The sequence below is a fragment of the Bos indicus x Bos taurus genome, chromosome 4, assembly GCF_003369695.1.
Source record: "Bos indicus x Bos taurus breed Angus x Brahman F1 hybrid chromosome 4, Bos_hybrid_MaternalHap_v2.0, whole genome shotgun sequence".
NCBI classification, from domain to species: domain Eukaryota; kingdom Metazoa; phylum Chordata; class Mammalia; order Artiodactyla; family Bovidae; genus Bos; species Bos indicus x Bos taurus.
The window spans coordinates 37,984,985-38,006,331 of record NC_040079.1 but is presented as its reverse complement, the minus strand read 5'-3'; the positions used below and the strand labels follow the sequence as shown (position 1 = coordinate 38,006,331).

The window sequence follows — 21,347 nt, the reverse complement described above, 5'->3', positions numbered from 1 at the left end:
TCTGTGGGCATAAACTGATGTGAAGTTACTTGTCCTGGTTATTTCCTGCTGCTTCTGGTTTTATATTTCATGGGTGCCAGATTCAAAATTCAAGTTTTTTATTTATCATTGACTAAAAATTGTCAGGGAAAATAAAAAAGCAATCACGAAGTCCAATAGATCCCAGGAAGGAAATGTAGTCACACCGATTTCCAGGGCACATGGCACTACTCAGAACAGTATATGAACAAAAATCCTTTTTCTAAGTAGAATACTCAGATCAACATTGAGCTTGCTGAATTTTGCCTTTTATCTCAGACCCTTCAGCACTTTTTAATTTCTGCCGTCCTTCTGGGTACGCTTTGCCCTTCATATCTACCATTTGTCTTGTGATTTTTGTTTTAACTTAAAAGTTTAATGATGTTCCCAGTCAATAGGATTCCTTAGCAGCTAAATCACAGTCATGCTAGCTTTCTGTCACCTAGCCAGATTTTGTGAAAGCTTTCAAGATCTTTTTTCAGACCTCCGTCACTCTAAGAATCCATAAGAATTCTCAAAAGGACCATAAACTGTTACAGGGTTCAGGTTATTGTATCATTATAAAAACATATTGATACACTACAGCCGACAAGACAGGTACCTACCATCCTAGGCTAATACAACCATGTCAATGCCATCAGCAATCTCCAATCTGACCAGTTTTGTTTTTTTTTTTCAAAGCAGGCAGCTGTAGACATTAATTCCTTTTAAAGTAATGCTTAATTTCAACACTTTTCTGATTGCCTGCAGATTCCTATTAAATTGTTGCAGAATTACTATGAGCATGAAATGTAATTGGAGAAGTAAAGATTCAAGACTAAAGTGAAGAAATAGGCTTGTATAGCTGAAAATTTGAGCAATTCCTTAGGTAGCTTATAAAATCTGCCTTAATTCTAGAAGTCAGAATAAGATGAGCTAATCTACATCTAAAACAATGGTGCATGTTGCTTTCCAAAACTGTATGAAAGTTTTCCCACAAAAAATCAAGTAATCCCTATCTTGAATATTTACCCCTGCATACATAACAGTGAAGTACATAAATATAATTAAACAGAGCCATTAAAGTGTTAGCTTTATTTGATATTCTTTTCATGGTTCTCATTTTGAAAACTGGATATTTCCTTTTGGACACATTTCTATTCTGCAATATTTTACTAAATGAAATTAGGTATGCTAAAGAAAAAAAAATTCAAGTTTGGAAGACAGCATTTCACCCTACAAACCACTTCTGCATCTGTATACTTTTTAGTATGGGAAAAAATGTGTTTTCCTATTTAATTTTTTATTCTCTTCTACCCTTGGTTGGTTTTGCAAGAATTCATTGTGCAATAATAATTTTTCATGCTTTTTAAACAGCTTCAAATGTTTGCATTTTTAAATCAAATTAATCCTCAGTCCCTCTTCTACTTTAACCATGATGATTCTCTCATGCAATAAGTAACCCCAAACCATTAATTTATAAAAATAGATCTTGCCATATTGATATGAAAAGACAAATCACCACATATATGGCCATCAAGAACTGCAAAAGGAGATTAATTACACCACACTATTTTAAGAGCAAATGTTTAAGATGTGATTTCTTTTCATGCATCAACCACCTATCATATCTTGCTATGTGTATATGTAAATATATGTTTAGGCACATGTAATTCTTACAGAAATGTGTAACCAAAATTGTGCTTACTGCCTATTGCACAAATAAATGCCTTTTACTTTAAAAAAGAAAAAGATAAATATTACATTGTAGCATATGTATATCCCACAAGTAGACAAATATTTAAGTTCCCAATATTTAAAGTCTTCTTTAGCATGGGCAAGTTTTGTATGTTTTTAAAATCTGTTCCATATAAATCAAACTGTATAGAAACCCCCAAATCTCTTTACTGAATTAAACTGCACAAATTCTGAGAAATCCTGTTGTCTCCTCTGCTCAGTGAATAGCAGCTTCAAAGAAGACACTGGAACTTGGATTAGAGCCCAACTGTGCCTGAAGCAATGCTATATTATAACTAATTGTCCTTTACTGGCAAGCTATTAATTTTATCTGGAAACAATTTTTTAAAATATACATAGGTATCGGAGAAGGACATTTAAGTTATGTGTGGATACCATTCTTAATTTTATGATGAGAAAATACATGCATATTACAAATTTAGCAAGACAATTTGAAGTATCACACACAGGAGAAAGACCAGAGAAGAACACACAGTAGACACTCACAGATGCTTTACATGGGTAGTGTTACATTCATTCACTGTGCATTCATTGTGCCTTAGAAAGGAAATGCAGGAAAACAAAGATAAAATATAGAAGTGATAAGAGAATGGAAAATGTGCATTGTTAATTTAAAACACTGTATTAATACTGATCTTTAAATATGGATTTCTTGACTTTCACAAACTTTTATCTCACCTGAGTTTTTTTTCCCCTCATTAATAGGATGAAATTAAAATAACACAATATATTTAAAAAGTACATCTACCTGGAAAATACTATTATTTCATAGAAAAAGATAAAGCACTCAGAACACATTCATTAAATTGTCTTATTGTTTCATGTCAGGTGTCATTGGTCCATGATAAATGTCCTAAAAATATCTTAATATTTTACCTCATTTTCAGGCTAGCAGGTTTTAAATTATTCACCATCTTAAGGAATGCAGGTTTCATTATAGAATCCCATTTTCAAATGATCTTCAGTACAACAAAATTCTTATGTAATGTATTTAATTATGTAATGATGTTACTTAGTTTCTTTAATTGTAATATGATCATTTTTTCTATTTTCAAATAGTTTTGATAGCAGTACAGTCCTCTAATAAAAGTGACTCATACTATATTAACTATGTTGTTCCAGGTATGTTGTTGTTTCATTTTAATGAAAATAAAAACCAGTATGTTCTTGCCACTTAAAGACCTTAAAAGCACTTTAAAAGAAAGAATAAGAGAAGTTTGAGCTTAGACTCTCTTTTAAAAACTCAAATGAAAAAACCTAACATCTAGGTTTTTTTTAAGTATCAGTTAACGATTAAAAAGAGGAATTATGTGCCTTGTTTAGGGTGGTTTTTAAAAATGATCTTTGAGCACTTACTCAAAAAGTTAATTTCCACTTCTCTGAGAATGGCAACAACCAAAAGTGATTCCCTGCTACTTCTCCTGACCTCTGCATTCACATTAAAAAGGATTGGTCCATTTTTGATAGCTCACAATAGTGTCTCAACATAAAGTAAGAGATGTAACCAAACTAGTGTGCCCTTGTTTCACATTTGTAGGCAATCTGATTTTTTTTTTAAGGTGGACTATCTTTTCCTTACATCATTTTTTAATTGAAGTATAGTTAATTTAAAATGCTGTGTTTGTTTCAAGTGTACAGAAAAATGATTCAGTTACAAAAGTTATATGTACTCATTTATATTTTCTTTTTCAGATTATTTTCCATTATAGATTATTACAAGATATTGAGCAGAGTTCCCTGTGTTATACAGTAGGTCTTCATTGTTTATCTGTTTTATATACAATAGTGTGTATATGTTCATCCCAAACTCCTAATATATGTTCACCTCACCTCCTGCTATTCCCTTTTGTAACCATAAATTTGTTTTCTATTTATGTGAGTCTATTTTTGTTTTGTAAATAAGTTCACTTGTATCATTTTTTTTTTAGATACATTTTCTCTTGATTTTGAGAAGCAGAAGGTGGGAGTTTATATTTCAAACACTGAGTCAGGTCAACAGGTTTAATTAACACACCTCATCAGAAGCGCCCAGAATGCCAAAGCCCAAGTAGTTCTTTATGAATGAATTTTAATATAACCATTACTTGAAGCTATTTTGAAAGAAAAGCCCAGTGTTGGCAGATTTAGAACCTCATTCAGGCTCATCGCATAGGGTATATGTGCAACGGTAAAATATCATTTCAAAACAAACTACGCTCACTTATTTCCTTCTCAAAGAAAAGACATTGGAAATTAAAATGGGAAAAACATTTAAAAAGTAAGACTGAAATGGCTTTCATAAAAGGACAGCTGAACAAAAACACCAGCGAAGTACAGAGGCTAGGAAGGCAATAAACAAGAAAATTTCAGAGCCACTTTGGCCGTCCACCCATCCAGTGGAGGATGGCAACTGTCACTCTGAGCTTTCTCTAGCTACCTCTGCCTTTGGATATTTTTAAAAAATTTATTAACCTGACAGCTGGAAACTTTACACAGATTGCCCCCTGACAGGGTGCCAGTTTGGTATAAACACTTTGCTATCTTTTTCTTCAGCATAAGAAAATCAAGAAACATGAGAAGTGGAGCCAGGTGCAAATTTGGGCAAATGCGCTGGCTCCTCCGACGGCCCCCATTCCCAGGGAGGCCCCGGATAATCAGGAGCAGCCCAATAGCAGAGCCACATCCTTCATCCTTCCTCCTTCACATCTACTTTCTTTTTAATGTGTGAATGTCTGATGTATTATTAATCCCCAAACATAAACCAGCAAGGTCGCCAATCAAAGAAAATACCTGCTCTCTCACAAATTATCTGTTTACTGTCTAATAACCAGTAAAGTCCACTGCCAAAAGTCACTTATATCTCATTTTTGAAGTGGGAGAAATATTTATTTGGTCAGTTCTTGGAAAGAATAATACTCTGTCATTAAATTAGGTAATTAGAAAAGAAAACAACCTACTAAAGGGCTGAGCCTTGCGAGCCTGAATCCAGAATGCCCCTCTATTTATTAATTATGACATAAACCAAGCTGTATGAACTACAAAAATATTAATGTCATGTAGCCTTTAAATCAAAACCTCCCAGCCATTAAAAATACTAAAAAGGGATCATTTGAAGGGGTGATGGTACAGAGTAATATAATTTCTAATACTTCATCTTCTTTCCAATTGTTTACAGGACCACTTAACCACAAGGACAACAAACTATAAGCATCCTAGGAATCAAAATGAAAGAAAGAGTGTAAATTTGTATCTGCATTTCAATTCATTAATGTATTATGAAGCAGCAGCATCCTCAGATACTGCAATATAGAACTTTAGTCTTTATACAGAGGTCTGACCTCCGTACCCCAGGCATGGCAAAGAGATGGAAAAAGAAAACACTGAGAAAGTTCCCACCGAATCTATGTCATATATGGTGCACTTTCGTCCATCACAGTGACCCATAGAGATGAACATAGTTCAGTGTAACACAGTGAGAACATGGTGAGAAGTTTGAACAGCAGAGACATTTCATAGTAATTTATTTTTATTTCCAAGCTTACACATTAGTGCTATTCAAAGTGGATTTATTTATCAGTGCAGTATATTAATACTTTTTGGTGGGGGGAGGGACACTAAACTTAATTTGTCTAAACACACACAAGGGATTTTATAAAGAAATACCTTGGTGCAGTAGACTTTCTTAAATGTTAAGAAATGCCCCTAAAGGCACACTCCCCACTCAGTAATCAGAGAACAACACCGCATGGGCTTGTTTGACTATGAAACCAGAATTGATTTTTGACAAATACCTTATCATGCACCTCACTTACTTATGCAAATTGAGGTTTCTACTGGTTTCTTTTAAATCACTGGTTAACTCTAATCTCTGACTCAGATTAGTTGACTTTAAAATATGTTATTTTAAGGTTTCTCTAGCAAAACACACTTTCCTCAGTGAAAAACTAGTATTTATTTTCAATAGCCATAATATCGAAACTTTTAAAGATCCAAAGCATGGTACATATTTTCAATACATCTATTTCTCTAGGGAATTTTCCTTATCAACTCCCAGCTAAATCCCTCTTGGGCTTAAGCCCCATTACTGATTCTTTGGCCCCAGCCTATTTTATCAGAATATTATAAATATCAAGACATTGAAAGATGTTTAAATAAAGTAACAGAGTGATGCCATGATGAAGGCCTTCACTAATGCACAGGCGAGAGGCAGCTTTACCACAAAGTGCAGTTCTTATAACACCCCATCAATGATCTCCACGCTGACCTGCAGAGACCACTGTCTCAAGGGGTGACAGACAATTTAGTTCTTTATCCTTTTGTCATTGGAAACGACTCCACTGCCATAAATTCTAATCAAGTCAAACTGGATGGCAGTTAAAAAAAAAAAATCTCCTAATGCATGTTTCTATGAGAAAGATAACAGAAAGGAAAGGAAACGAAAAACCCCATAGAGAGTGCATTTTCTAGGCTAAGAATCACTGACCCAACTTTCAATCCTTTCACAATTGTTCATAAATAAATGACATTGAAAATACCCACCCTTATAAGTATCATTGGATGCAAGTATCATTGCTTTTAACCTAAAAACACACACTATCATAAGAGAAAACCAACCACCAATTTTTATTTCAGGTACAATGTTTGTAAATGTTTTTGTTTGTTTGCTAAATGTCTCAGCTCAAGGCTTTAGAGCTGTGTGCCCAGTTCCCGTGCAGTGGGTATAAGTAAGCAACTAACCCAGCCACCCAAGGTAGTTGGGACTGCAAGAAAAGCAATCATAAGATTTAACTTGAAACAATAAAAATATTCCCAGGAGGAAGACTGTTAATAAATCATCTTTCAAATTTCAAATATATATGAGAGAAAATATTTAGGGCATGTTTTATATGATCTCACTTCTGCTGCTGTGACTGCATGGGAAAACTTTAGTACAGATTTTTTTCTAGGGATATATATTATTTTTATCCTTTCTGGGGCCATTTTCCTTACCAAGTTGTTGATGCTACCATTTGAATTTTAGCATCCAACTTGACTGAATGTGGAACATTGAATTCTTGATGGGCATAACTAAAAACGAAGCACCACATTGACACAAGTGCTATAAATGTCACTAGAGAAACACAGCAACCTCTTCCCTTTGAGATTGTTTGCCAAAGGCCAGTTTTGAGAGTGGTTTCGAATATGGACATCACTCATCACATATTAAATGACTGGCCCTGTGTGGCATCACTCATCTGATCACAAGGCTGAAACACAGGGAGACACAGAACCAGATTCTCTGATAATACTTCCTGAAGTGCAAGTCTACTCTTCCTCCATTCTGCTTCCTACAGCTCAGAGCTTAGCATAACAAAGTCAGAAACTGAAAAGGGAAGACTTCTTCCACAGTCTTTACAAGAACAAATAATGCAGTACTTAATAATATCACAGAGAACGAGCTAAGCACATGCTTCTCAATGAAATGTGAATTCATCTCTCCTAAGTGTACTTTAGTTTCCATGGCTGTTCAAGTTAAGCAAAACATTACCTCTGATGTAATTACTTTATAAAACACAAGGGTCCTTTTCTGAACTTTCTCCTTAGGCTGGCACATGGCTGCTGGTGTCTCCTTCTGGTATGCTGAGCGGCTCAGAGCACTGAAACAGTCTGCCCAGTATGTTTCCCTTTGGATGCTGTTAAGTGCAGAGGTGCAATTTAAGGAGAGGCATAAAAGGCCCAATGGTTCCTGGAATTTCCTTTGTTTATCCATAGAGGGCATCTGTATTAGCCTTTCTCTGTACTTTTGGGCTGAAGGTGTCATACTGTGAGAGAAACAGACTTGTCCTCTGGACTGCTAATTTAACAAGACACAAAACGAGGATGGAGCTCCAAAGAACTCTATTTATACTGAAATTTCGGTTAGAATAAAAAATGGAACTTTGTCTCCTGTCAGTAAATGTCTCTCCACAAAAGTAAACAGATCATACACACAAAAAATTATCTTAATCTTCTCCTCTCATTCCAGAAGCTTGATTTTCAAAAATACAAGGAACATGCTATAAGAAGCATGGTTTGAGAGAATATGTTAGAAAATCATTGTTTAGAGATAAACCTGGACGCTCTCAATTATTTAGGACAAATGTGATTCTCCATTACCAAGAGAAAAGTATAATCATAACCATTTATTAAAAATGAAAAACTTGAACATACTCAGGTCAAATAATAATCATCCATTTGATTAGTATCAGTTAAGTGTTGCCAAAGTTGCGAAAAATTCTGAGAGAGTTATACTAAAAAGTTTTAGCCAGTTACATAAACTAGAATTCCTAATGCTAAGTCCCAATAATATTTATTAAGGTGAGAGCAGAACAGACCTAGTAGCTAAGGATACCTGCAAGAACATTGAGATAAAAAAATGGCAAGGTTATTGTTAAATGAAATGGACAGGATAAATATTCAATTTAATTTTCCATCTATCAGAAGTTCACAGTAAAATCAGTTTGAAAAAAAACGCATCCCTCTAGGGTGCTTTCTAGTCTGTCTATCTCATATTTTCTTCAGTTTTTTTCTTAAGTTTTCAAAACTGCTCATCTGCTGGTTTCTACTTTATCTAATAGAAACTGGAAAATATTCACATTGTGCTCAAAAAGCACTCTAGAGATCAAATAAAATTAAGTAAATAAACAAGATATATTAGATATAAGATGTAGATTTTTCAGGTTTCTCAGCCACAGACTCAGAAGGTGAGCATTCCAAAAAGTAAAGACGAGTATCATCTAAAACCTACTAAGATTTCTAAACTTCTCTATGGTTCTTCAGTTTACTCCGTAAAGATTCCACTTTAAAAATATATTTTCAAAGAAATTTTCATTCAAATTTCTTTGATCCCCCTCCCACCTTGGATTTTTTTTTAAAGTTTATTTCTCTACACACCACGCCAATCAGTAAAAGGTGACATAACAAATCTATGACAATTTTCAACACTGGAAAATCTAAACAAATGTTGAGAAGTCAAAGTAACTGCTTTACTTGGGGAAAAAAACCAATTTGGGGTTTCAAGTCAAAGTCTACAAAGAGCATTTACTTTTAAAAACCGCACACAAAGTTTAAGAACACATAATTCATTTTCTGCAGTTATGTTGAATTCATAATTGATTATATTTTAAAAGTCAAAGTGCTTGGTATTAGTATATTCAACATCAAAGAGCCTGGAGTGCGACTTTGGCCTTCCTGTAATTTACAATTTTATCTGCCTTCTCTCACTAACCCTTTGAAATGAAATGAGTGTTTCAGGACATAACTCTTCCTACACAGCTAAAAACTTGGACTACAACAAAATATTTCTTGAGAGTGAAAATGCTAAAACCTTAATGCCTAGGTTTGGAAATTTTATGTTAGAGATGAAACTGCTGCTTTTCCAAGAAAGGGTCATAGGACCAAATTTCTTGTAACTGGCATCTATTATACTCTTAAGTATAAAACAGCATTTTACCAACAGAAAATTTGATACAGAAAGTTTCTCTGCAACACTCCTCTAATGTTGGATTGAGTGAGTATTTAAAATCAGATGAAAGCTCCTCTGCTGAAGCTGGCCTGAAGCTGCCAAACTATCTATGGTGCTTTCTTTCTATATTTTGCATTTCTCAGCTTATCTTTTTAATTGAATGGATAACTTTCTTAAAAAAGCAGTCTATACTATGATGCTGTGTTTCTTTAAAATTTAGGCACTTGACTGTTTTTAACTTGTTCTCTTCCTGAGACACACACATATCTCAGGTTAGTATATATAGGTATGAACAGGTTAGTATGTGTTATATATGTGTATATATAATATATATTTAGTGTCATAGGTATATAAACACTTGGAAATAATTAAAAGCAAGTGTTTCAGGAACAACTGTTCTGAAAACCTAATGTCACTCTATCCCATAAAGTGCTTCTCCAGCAGAGACATCTATTACCATCCATCACTCAGTCACACGCCTCAATACAGCCTGGTCCCCTTTCTGATTAGAGATCACAGTTGCTTGAGTTGGCTTACAGAGTCTCATCTGTTTGAATGACAGATGTCTTTGCTGGAGTGGCACTCTGCTTGTTCTTGTTTTGTTTACGAAACAAAGATTTCTAAAAAGGATCTGGGCTGCCTCCACATTTAGGATGAGGCTGTAAACATCTGTTAAAAGGAAATGGCTGAGGGGAGGGATGCCAAGGACCTATTTTCTTCCCTCATCACGCTTGTAAAAGAAGAGACGTTCATTCTAATTGTGATTACAAAATGTTATGTCTTTGAGCCATACCAGGAGCCACCTTTGTTTACCTGCAGAGAATGACCAGTATTGATATTTTTTCAGTTCCCCTCTTTGGTCTTTTGACTACAGATAATAACTCTTTACTCTCCTTCCCCTTAACAAAAGGCGGCGAAGCAACCCGAAACTGAGTCGATATTTATTCAATAAACGTTAACCAATTCTCACAATGGAACTGATTTCCTGATGATGATTTTCATCTTCTTTTTTTTTCCCCCCAGTGATTTCTAGCCTGGGGACGCTAGCAATATCTGACCAGTCCAAAGGGGCAGGAGGAAGTTCCTGGTTGGAAAAAGTTTGGAGGACACCCTCCCAGCCAGCCTGGCATCAGCTGGGGTGGCTCAGCCCCCTCCAAGATGCCAAGATCCTCTTTGGTACTTAGAAGAAAATTGAATGAACAACAGGGGGGGAAAAAAAGAGGAGGGGTGGGGGTGTGGATGGCTCTTCCGGACACCATGGTAGGAGTGAAATGAAATACCTAGACAGACTTACCGAAGAGCTTGCTGGGAGTGTCCTCGCTGTCATTTGATTCCACGGGCGCAAGCAGGGGCTCATTCAGCTCGCTGTCTGAAGTAGCAGCCTTGTCCTCACCTCTCAACTCCGCATTCATTTCACTCCGCACTGACAGCAAGGGCTTACTGACTTGTCCAGCTATCATTGGATCCTAGGATGGGGGAAAAGAGTGAAGGGGAGGAAAAAAAGTGGCCGCTTGAGTGTGTGCGTGTCCTTGTCTCCCTCTCCTCTTCTCTCTCTCTTCCACACACACACACTCCCTCTCTCCCCTCTCTCTTATCTCTGACTGCTCCCGCTGTTATTGCTGGCTGCAGTCAAGTGAAGAGCTATTACAGATCCGAGTTCTCCATTCCTCCCCACCCTATTAAAGCTCAACTAGCATGAGAGAGATGCAGGAGGCTTCCGAGAGGGAAAAAAAAAAAGGAAAGAAAAAACTTCTTTGAAAGCAACCTAACCAACACAGCTTTAATTGTGGGATGTGCTTTTGTGCGAATGTTTTTACACCTTGTGCTGTCTTGAATGCAGGAAGGGGTGGGGGGAAAGTGCGGGGTTTGTACTTCGGCAACAGACTCAAAGGAAGGAGCACCCTAGGGAGGACCCATGGGCTATTTTAGGAAGCCCTCTCCCTGGGGGAGAAGCAATTAAACCCTATCCCGAGAGCAGAAAAAAAGAGACAGGGAGAAAAGAGTCCTCCAAAGGCTTTCAATGGAATGAAAGAGATTTCTTATGTAAATTCTAGCAGTACCTTTAGAAGTTGACTTTGCTGGTCCCAGATTTGGGACTGCAGCTGACCCCAAATCAAATGAACATTTGAAAGCAAACAACAAAAGAGATGAAAATTGGTTTACAGTTTTTGAAAGGAATTGGAAAAAAAAATACTTACAAACTCTGTTCAACAATTCGGATACCTAGAGCACCCTACGCCCAGAGCATTAAAGAAAAAGAAAACAAAAATCACCTCCGAAAAGGCAAACTTTACCCCCCCAGTATTTTAAATCTGCTTTATCTTCAGCTCATTAGGAGGGCATTTTAGGTTCAGCAATATTTTCCAAGGGAAGCCTTTTATTCCACTTGCTAACCAAGACGCATGATACTGTGGTCGCACCGATATCGGATGCAGAAAAGCCAAAAGTGCCCCTTTTGCGTTATCTGGGAGCTATTTATTGCCAAGTTCATGCCTAAATGGTTCCTGAGCAGGAAACAGGTGACCAGTGCCAGAGCAGGTGGGGCCACAGGCTCCCTGTCCCATCATTACATTGGTTGTGGTTTGCCTGTGGTTATTTTTTTTTAATGTATTCATGCCTGAAAAGTGAATTTGATATGACACATGATAATCTATGAAAATGTTAATCAATACAAATAGTTTAAGCTGTCATCAAATGCACTTCTTTAGTCAATACTCATACCACAGAAAACAATGTCACTGTCACCAGGGCTTAATTTGCACAGCACTTAAATATTGGACTCTGTGCATCAATGCACTTCTTCTTCAAATACTGTAGGTAAACACATTTTCTCCCTATTTAAGGCTGAAGCACTCAGCACGCATTTAGCTGAGCTGAATCCTCCCTTTTGAATACCTTGATAGGTCCACTGGAGGGCAAAATTAATACTTAATTGAATCTCACAGTCATCAAAATAATCAATACTTTTTTATTATTTATTCTTTACAGTCTGTTGACTGTTTCAAACCTCTGAGGGAATGGTGGAAAGGATTCATGGCTTTGAAACACTGTCATTTAACAAGGTAATTTTCAGTGGGGCATTAGGGGTTGTGAAACATATAATAAAACAAAAATGGTGGCTTATAATAGGAAGAAAGAAAAGAATTATATTTCTGCCATCTAACAAAACAGGATAAATAAAAAAGCAAGTGCAGAGAGAGGGAGAAAGGAGGGGGACAAGGGAAACGAGGAAGACTGGCTTTTGAAGGGTTTTATCATATCAAGAGCAGAGCCGAGCTTTCATAATGCTGACATTTCTCATCCTGACAATCCTAAACAAGTGGAAAGGATGAGATCGCAGATATCATCTTTCATCACATTCCCCAGCTTAAGAACCAACATGACAGCTTCTCTCCCCTTTACACTGTTAATTACTAAATAAAATACTACTCTCTGTCAGCATCAGATTATTGCAGATAGCAACCACAAACATTCCTCCATTGTCTTCCCCCTCGAAAATTGTGAGACCTACCTTGAACTCTTTAGAGAATAAATTAGGCTTGTCTCACTGTATTGTAAATATTTGAAATGTAATCAATGTCATCAATGCAGTCGATGCACAGTATTGTCAGCCTAAATTTGCTGGTGATAGATTAGCATTTCATTTACTGTGTTTGGAGGCAGAGGTTTGGAGCACTTGAAAATTGGTGGTGGGGGCGGGGGGAATGGGACAGGCAGAGGGGAAAGGAGACACAATTTTCTCCAAATTTCCCCCAATTTCTTTCCTGTGTAGCTAAGAAAGAACACGTGTTTGGATTCTTCTGATTTGGTGACTAGGGAAGGGTAAGGCAGGAAAAGGAATATTACCTTACCTCGTAGTTCCACATGGAGAGTGCCCAGGTTTAAATTCTAGGACATTTATTTTACTTTATGCAACACTGAATCCTCAGTCTCTCTGATCCAAAGAAGGGGGTGTGACTCATTTGAGACATTCAGTCTCTGGCCACACTGCTCATTTGAGCATTTTTGAAGATGGTGTTAAAAGAAAACTTGTGTTGAGAATGACGTTCACTACCCTCGTGATAAGCCAAACATGGCTATTTATGTATCTGGGCAGACTTCAGAATCTGGGTAGACTTCAGAAAAGAACATTCTATTCCTGCTTTATTTGTGAATGGTCAAACTGAATCCTGAATGCCATAGAGGAGCTGAAATGCAGCTGCTAAGTTCAAGTGCACTTAAATCTTTAAGATGTTTCAGTCTAGCTGATGTGTACAAAACATGTACTGGCAGATGGTGTATATTCCTGACCATTAGCTCTTCTTCTTTAAATTACTTTTATGTACCTCATCCATGGCTAGGTTTCCAACTAGTGTCTCAGTGGCTTGAGCTTCGAAAATTCAGGAGTTTGTCATTCATATACTCATTTGATTTTTCATGTTACAAAATCCTCTACCTTTTCCATGATGCAGCTGTAGTCCACATATATATGTGCTTGACATGGTTAAACAGCAAACCCCCAGTGAGGTAGAGAGCAGACAGCTTTTAATCACAGCTGCAGCCACTGGGGGGTCCATTTGAAAATGTGTCACAAGCAGTAACCACAGAGTACAGTCTTATAAGGGATTGGGGTGTGTGTGGGGGGGTGGTTACCTCTTTCAAGTAGCACTTGACTTGGAAGTTGTTTTTTCCCTGCCCAAAGAGATGGCAGTGTGTAAAATACTTTCTGCAAAGTAAGGAAAGGATTTCCAACATGCATCGACCTGGGTACGTGTACAACTTCCACATGTACAAGGATCTCTGAAGCAGCAGATAGGAAGAGAAAGAACTACTGCAAGCCAAAAAAACAGTGGGTGAAGATTTCGTACTTGAAAATTTGAAACTGTCACAACTAGAGTTATAGAAGTTGGGATTTCTCTGCAGTTCGTTCATTGGCCCCAGTTAAAGAAAGGGACTGGTCCAAGATGGATCTCATACTTCTCAAGTATGAGCAAGAACAGGACATGCATGTGCCAATTTAGGGCACTCACAAGGGTCATAAGAGACCCAAGAGCCAGACAGTAAAAAAAAGAAATGAGAGATTCAGTTTCCATTAACAAAATGTCAACAAAAATTTTCACGTCCTACAATGAATGAACTGCAGTCAACAACAGAACCACAAATAATTATTTAAATCTCCTTTGGGTATTGTTAAAGAAATAAAAATAGATCACATATATTGACTGCCTTTACCAAATAGGCAACTCAGCTATATTTAATGTCACTCAGAGTATGCAAGGTATTTACCTCATTTCAGGGAGGAAGGACTGAGACGCAGAGAAGTTAGGTGACTTATCCCAAAGCCACACAGCTAGTAAGGCAAACCTGTATTTTGAACCCTAGGAAATTCATTTCCAAAAATCAGCATTTTTTATACAGCACCCTCTACTGGGTGAAAAAAAACGAGGCTCATGGATTAGGTAATCCACAGTGTTTCCCAGAACATCAATTATGGACCAGGAAAGGCTTTAAATCCTGGATGACTAATTCCCACAGCATGCTGTGTATACTGTCTTATATGCTTCAGTCTCTAGAAACAAAACACCTCTCTGCCTGATGCTGCCTGCGTACAATCCGTGGGGTGACAGGGTGTGGTATGCGGGACGTCAGACAGCGTCACACCCAACATAAACTCAGCAATCACTTAACTACTTTGCCCTTGGCTTTCTCATCTGGAAAATGAAGGTGTTGAAATAAAACAGTATTTTCCAAAGTGAATTCCACAGAACACTTGTCCTAAAAAAGACTCTACAATAAAGGATTTTTGCAATCATACACACGTGGAAAATACACCAGAAAAGTCTATCAGGAAAGAAACCAATTCAACTCTGATTAAGCTAGCATTTCCCCAAATTATCTGACCGTGGAAGACCTCTTCCTTATAATCTGCATTATATTATCTAACGGACCTAGTGCTTCTTGAAACATTTTATAATGTGCCTGCTTAGATTACAGCTAACGTAAATTATAGTTCTAATTTTTAACCATCCTATAATAATAAGCTAGAAGGCTTCAGCAAGTACATAATTGTTCCAGTGCTTCTCATACTCTTTTACCCAATTAATATTCCTTACAGTTGATTCACATACAATTATCCACAGCTTAGTATATACTAACTGTAAATACTCTCTTCATATGCTAATTTCTGATGCCCTTCAATTTTTAAATAAGGATGTCCCCATGTATTTCTGTCATAAAACCTTTATGTGAAGAGCAGATACAGGGCACTGTGAAAAGGGAAGATTCAACTTGGACTTTCACCAGGCTGTTAAAAACAATACCAAATAAACAAAGATATAATTCAGCTAAGGCTTCAATAACTTAACCAACAGAGTTTTTGTAAGCATAATCATTCTCATTTTATAGTCAGAGAAAACTAAAGATAGCGAGATTATTAACTCAGCAAAGCATCCGTGTCCGGTGGCAGCCACGTGTTGGAAATACCCTCGCCCCTCTAAACTGAGCTTGAACTCAGTCCAGCATATTTTTATGTACACACAAGCCAACTATGAAGCAGGCAATCAGAACAGCTTTGAGGAAAATGTAAATTAGATAGGCAGGCAGGCTTTAAAAATCCAAGGAAACAATTCATTTGGTCACAAAGTGCTAGAGTAGGGCAAAGTTATACTCAACAGAGCTACTTCTAGAACTCAATAGAAAAATTACATCCATTATAAAGAAAAAGAACTATATTGGATTTCTCTTCCCCCACCCCTTAAAATGCCATATTTCAATTTAGGAAACAGTAGAAACAAATTACCTACAGCCAATTTAAGATGCAAAGACAGCATCATATTTTGTATTTAATTTCCCCTACTGCGAAGAAGTAAAAATCAAAATCACAAATGCATGAAGAGGAAGAAACAGACCTTAGTGGGTTTGGGGAGAAGGAAACTTCAAGTGTGGATTTTGTTACCTTAGTCATGAAAAGAATTTTGTTTTTCTCTTTCTTTAACCAATTACCAAGTATTAATGAGGTTAATGAAGTTAGTTATCAATATGAAATTTAATGTACTAAAGAATGTTTTCCCCCCAAAGTTACAGAGTTTCTAACTTAATATTTTACCATTCAATACTTCTTCCTTCTAGCAATACATTTTAAGAAGACATTCTATTTGACTTCTGAATATAAGACCATAGTTCATTTTTGTTTTTTCTTTATATATGTATCTATATATCCATATCTATATACCTATATCTAACATACATACAGTTGAAAATTCTGAAAATTGATGAAGTCCACAAGACAATAAAATTACCATAAATTTACCCACAACTGATTATTTTATTTTAAATATCATTTCCTAGACTTTGAACAAAAACCATTTTTGAGTAAAGCAGGAAATCCCACATTTTCAGCAAATACTGAACAGACAAAATTTGCATTACAGTAAATTTGATTATATAGCTCAAACATGTATACACCTTCAGTAAAATCACCCCACAGAAGATTCACAGCCACACATCAATCCCAACCCAGGTTGCCTTCTTCAACCTGATACTCCCAACTGTTACTTCTTTCCTGTCTCTTCACTTTTAGTTAATCCTACCCCATAATAAAGAAGACGAATGCTTTATGAAAATTAAGCAGGGCATTCAAAACATAAAACGAACGCTGGACTTTGGGAGTAAAGTACTCAGGAAACTCCAGGACGCTTCATGGATGTCCCCTGATTCAGCGTCTACATGACTGGCATGAATCACTGTCTCTTCCATCTTGCATTCTGGGCCAACATGGCTTTATTTATCTCAAGGAAAAAATATGAGACCTGAGCAAGGTCCTCTATAGATAGTGGCATAGGAATACGTTTTGAAAGGTAGAAAGTGTTACACAGAAAGACCATTTTTCACCACACCTCTTCCCTCGTTAAGGCATCCAGTGAACTGTGGGTTACTTTTCTCTCCATACCTTCAATTGGACCAGGAAGGTAAGCTGTAGTAGATGCTGTGATGTGCTACATAGATCCTTGTTTCAGGACCAAGGCACTCATTTCCCAGCTGCCAGAGATGCTGGCCGAGGATGCTGTTCCCAGGAGCCACCTTGCCTAAATGGAGCTTCTTCCAAGGTCATGTCCCTTCTTTAGGGGCAGCCTAGATTCTGCTTTATGGCCTTCAAAGGCAAGACTTATTCTCTGCCCCTGTAACAGAAAAGGTTTTCAGACCCCTGAGGTCAACTCTGAGTTTGATCAGTTGCCTTAATCGATATTTATGATCCAGAGCTGGTATTTAATCAGAAAGTCCCCACTCCAGGCATGGCCACCACAATCCCACAGCTATATCAATTCTCTGTCCACCACTCCCTCAACCTACATTTTGCTAATTAGTACAAAGCTAGTGGAGGTGATGGAATTCCAGCTGAGCCATTTCAAATCCTAAATGAGGATGCTGTTAAAGCGCTGCACTCAATATGCCAGCAAATTTGGAAAACTCAGCAGTGGCCACAGGACTGGAAAAAGTCAGTTTTCATTCCAATCCCAAAGAAAGGCAATGCCAAAGAATGCTCAAACTACCACACAATTGCACTCTTCTCACACACTAGCAAAATAATGCTCAAAATTCTCCAAGCTAGGCTTCAACAGTACGTGAACTGAGAACTTCCAGATGTTCAAGGTGGATTGATAAAGGGCAGAGGAACCAGAAATCAAATTGCCAACATCCATTGGATTGCAGAAAAAGCAAAAGAATTCCAGAAAAATATATACTTCTGCTTCATTGATTACACTAAAGCCTTTGACTGTGTGGATCACAACGAACCGTGGAAAATTCTTCAAGAGATGGGAATACCAGACCACCTTACCTGCCTCCTGAGAAATCTGTATGCAGGTCAAGAAGCAACAGTTAGAACCAGACATGGAACAATGGACTGGTTCCAAATTGGGAAAGGAGTACATCAAGGCTGTATATTGTCACCCTGCTTATTTCACTTATAATCAGAGAAAATCATGTGGAATGCCAGGCTAGATGAAGCACAAGCTGGAATCAAAAATTCTGGGAAAAATATCAGTAACCTCAGATATGCAGATGACACCATACTTAGAGCAGAAAGCAAAGAGGAACTAAAGAGCCGCTTGATGAAGGAGAAAGAGGAGAGTGAAAAAGCTGGCTTAAAATTCAACATTCAAAAAACTAAGATCATGGCATTCGGTCCCATCACTTCATGGAAAATGGATGGGGAGACAGTGGAAACAGTGACAGACTTTATATTTTTGGGCTCCAAAATCACTGCAGATGGTGACTGCAGCCATGAAATTAAAAGACACTTGCTCCTTGGAAGAAAAGCTATGACAAACTTAGACAGCATATCAAAAAGAAGAGACATTACTTTACCAAGAAATGTCTGTTTAGTCAAAGCTATGGTTTTTCCAGTAGTCATGTATGGATGTGAGAGTTGGACTATAAAGAAAGCTGAGCACCAAAGAATTGATGCTTTTGAACTATGGTGTTGGAGAAGACTCTTGGGAGTCCCTTGGACTGCAAGGAGATCCATCCAGTCCATCCTAAAGGAAATCAGTCCTTAAAATTTATTGGAAGGACTGATGTTGAAGCTGAAGGTCCAGTATTTTGGCCGTCTAATCCAAAGAACTGACTCATTGGAAAAGACACTGATGGTGGGAAAGATTGAAGGCAGGAGGATAAGGGGATGACAGAGGATGAGATGGTTGGATGGCATCACTGACTTGATGGATGTGAGTTTGAGTAGGCTCTGGGGAGTTGGTGATGGACAGGGAAGCCTGACTTGCTGCAGTCCATGGGATCTCAGAGAGTTGGACATGACTGAGCAACTAACTGAACTGATAGTAATTTTGAGTGAAATTGTTTATCAACATGAATGGAGTTTAGAATGGAGTTTCCATTTGGTTAAATTAGTCATATTTGAGATATATGTTTTGGCTAAAATATTTTGGAGACGTTTCCCATCCTTGCAGGGAACCAGAGAATATTAAGAATCCAGCAAGTCCTGTCACCTATACTCTTGGGGCTAGTGCCCTAAGGTTTGATACTCAAACTGTCCCATGTCCAGTCTTTGGGTCAGAGAGTTCTAGTTGCCTAATGCCGACCATGAGGGAAACTCATCCTGCTTCTAGAATCTTGCCATATCTGCCTTAAAGAACTTTCCATACCAGGTGTACACTGTTCACCTAAAATGACAAAGAGCTATGACTTTATCAAGCTTACAGAACAAACTATTTGGGGATGATTAACAATTTGGGGACTAATAATAATAATGGGTGATATTTAATAAATATATTATGTATGGCAGCTTTGGACTCAGAACTTGTTTTCATTGTAACCAGGTAACAATGCTTTGGAGATGAAGCAAGGTCTCTCCTATATCAAATCATTACTGACTGCAATCATCCACCAAAAAGAGCCCACTAATCATGCAAATGAAATCTGTCTTAGGCCATTGTAACATAACCCATTACACTGGGTGATGACCCACAGTGTCTTAGAGGGCAAGTAAGGTCATTTATAGAGTGATAAACAGTCCAGAACTCATTTTCAAAAAATGGCCCAGGAAACTTACACTGTTTGTTGCCTCCACCAATCCCCAGTATTTTATCTAGGGGATAGTTAGTTAGGATGAATGTCCAGAATCATTTGGAAGGATAAAATAAAATTGCAAAATATCTGATTTGCTGTGGTGTCAGAGGATGATATTTTATTTCATACATACAGGCAGAGTTTAAGAATCTTGTCTTTTTGTTGAGGTTTGTGGAGCTTCAGCTAGGTGTTCAATCTCCTCCTTCCCTCTCACTTGCTATCAGAGTTTCTATCTTTCTCCATGTTCAACCATGAGTGCCACATCCTCTTAACTATGCTAACTGTCTAGAGACAACTCCAGTTAAAAATCAGAGCATCAGACACAACTGTATTTAAACACAAACAAGCAAAGCATCCCATCAATGTAGGAGGAGATAGCAACATCATAATCAGTTGTCTGCTAGTTCTGGACTTCTGCAAAGCATCTAGTATGCAGATAGACATAGTCCCTCTAGCTCATCACCTTGAACCTCCATACTTCCTTTGCTCCCAAGAGGTTAAAATGACTGTATGGGTGATGCTTCATGTATACTTATCTAGGAAGAAAGGGAGACACTGATATTGACAACCTAATAGCACCATCAATTCAATTTCCTGCTGCCTTTGTGAAAAAACATCAATAAGAGTTCAATCCAGGCTCATCTCGATCTGGTCTTTTGGTAATGGGGTTATATAGCAGTATCGACATTGCATACACATATCCTATATTCATACATTCTTTATAATCTGATGGCTTCAACTAGGTATCAGAACTTAATCAGAAAACAACACAGATTAAAAAGGACTTGCATTTAGAGATTTGAATGTACAGGAGTTACAAAGAAAAAACATGTTATCTCTATGCCACAAAACTTACTTTCTAGCATCTTAAAAATTTTAAGAAGTACTTTATATATTTATAGCAACTTTTTGCAAATGTGGATGATATAGTTGATTCACAGAATGGAAAGACTTAGTCTCTAGTTTCAGAGTTCTCAAACTGACCATTGAAACCCTGAAGTTTTTAGGGAGGAGTTTCTAGGACCTCAGAGGAGGCAGGGGAGGACCAGAGTGACTGCTCCCAGTTTTTAACACCATTTGGCTTCTCTCATCTATTCTGTATGGAATCTTCAGCGTACTTGAAGAAAGGGTTTCACAAGTTTGCCCATGTTACGTATTTGCAATGCATCACAGATGCAATAAAATCATGACAGTTTTTCGGTTGGTTGGTCACTTACTTTTCCTAAAGACTTAAGCGATAGACTACAGCTGAGATGTTTGAATCCTTTGCAGACAGATCTGTCTCAGAATCCCCAGTACCATGTCTAATGCAAAAAAAGCCTCTCACAAAATGTGTTGTGATTGACTGAGTGATTGTGAGGATGGAGGAAGGAAAGAAGGGAGGGAGGAAGGGAGGAAGGAAAGTTAAGAATTGTTCTGGGTTGATATTTTTAATATTTTAAACATACATCTAATCATGTCTGAAATTACACAGTATGGAACTAAGGCCTCACTTTGCCAGCAAAGGTCTGTCTAGTCAAAACTATGGTTTTTCCAGTAGTCATATATGGATGTGAGATTTGGACCA

General features: G+C 37.4%; 1 protein-coding gene across 1 annotated transcript in view; it reads right to left on the bottom strand.

Annotated features, from left to right (window-relative positions):
* Positions 1 to 10,938, bottom strand: part of POU6F2 (POU class 6 homeobox 2) — a 389,818-nt gene extending 378,880 nt beyond the window's left edge. The window contains exon 1 of the mRNA XM_027539163.1: positions 10,512 to 10,938. Within this exon, the coding sequence (XP_027394964.1) occupies positions 10,512 to 10,677 (166 nt within the window). The 5' untranslated portion in view covers positions 10,678 to 10,938. The remainder of the gene's footprint in view (positions 1 to 10,511) is intronic.
* Positions 10,939 to 21,347: the final 10,409 nt, after the last annotated feature.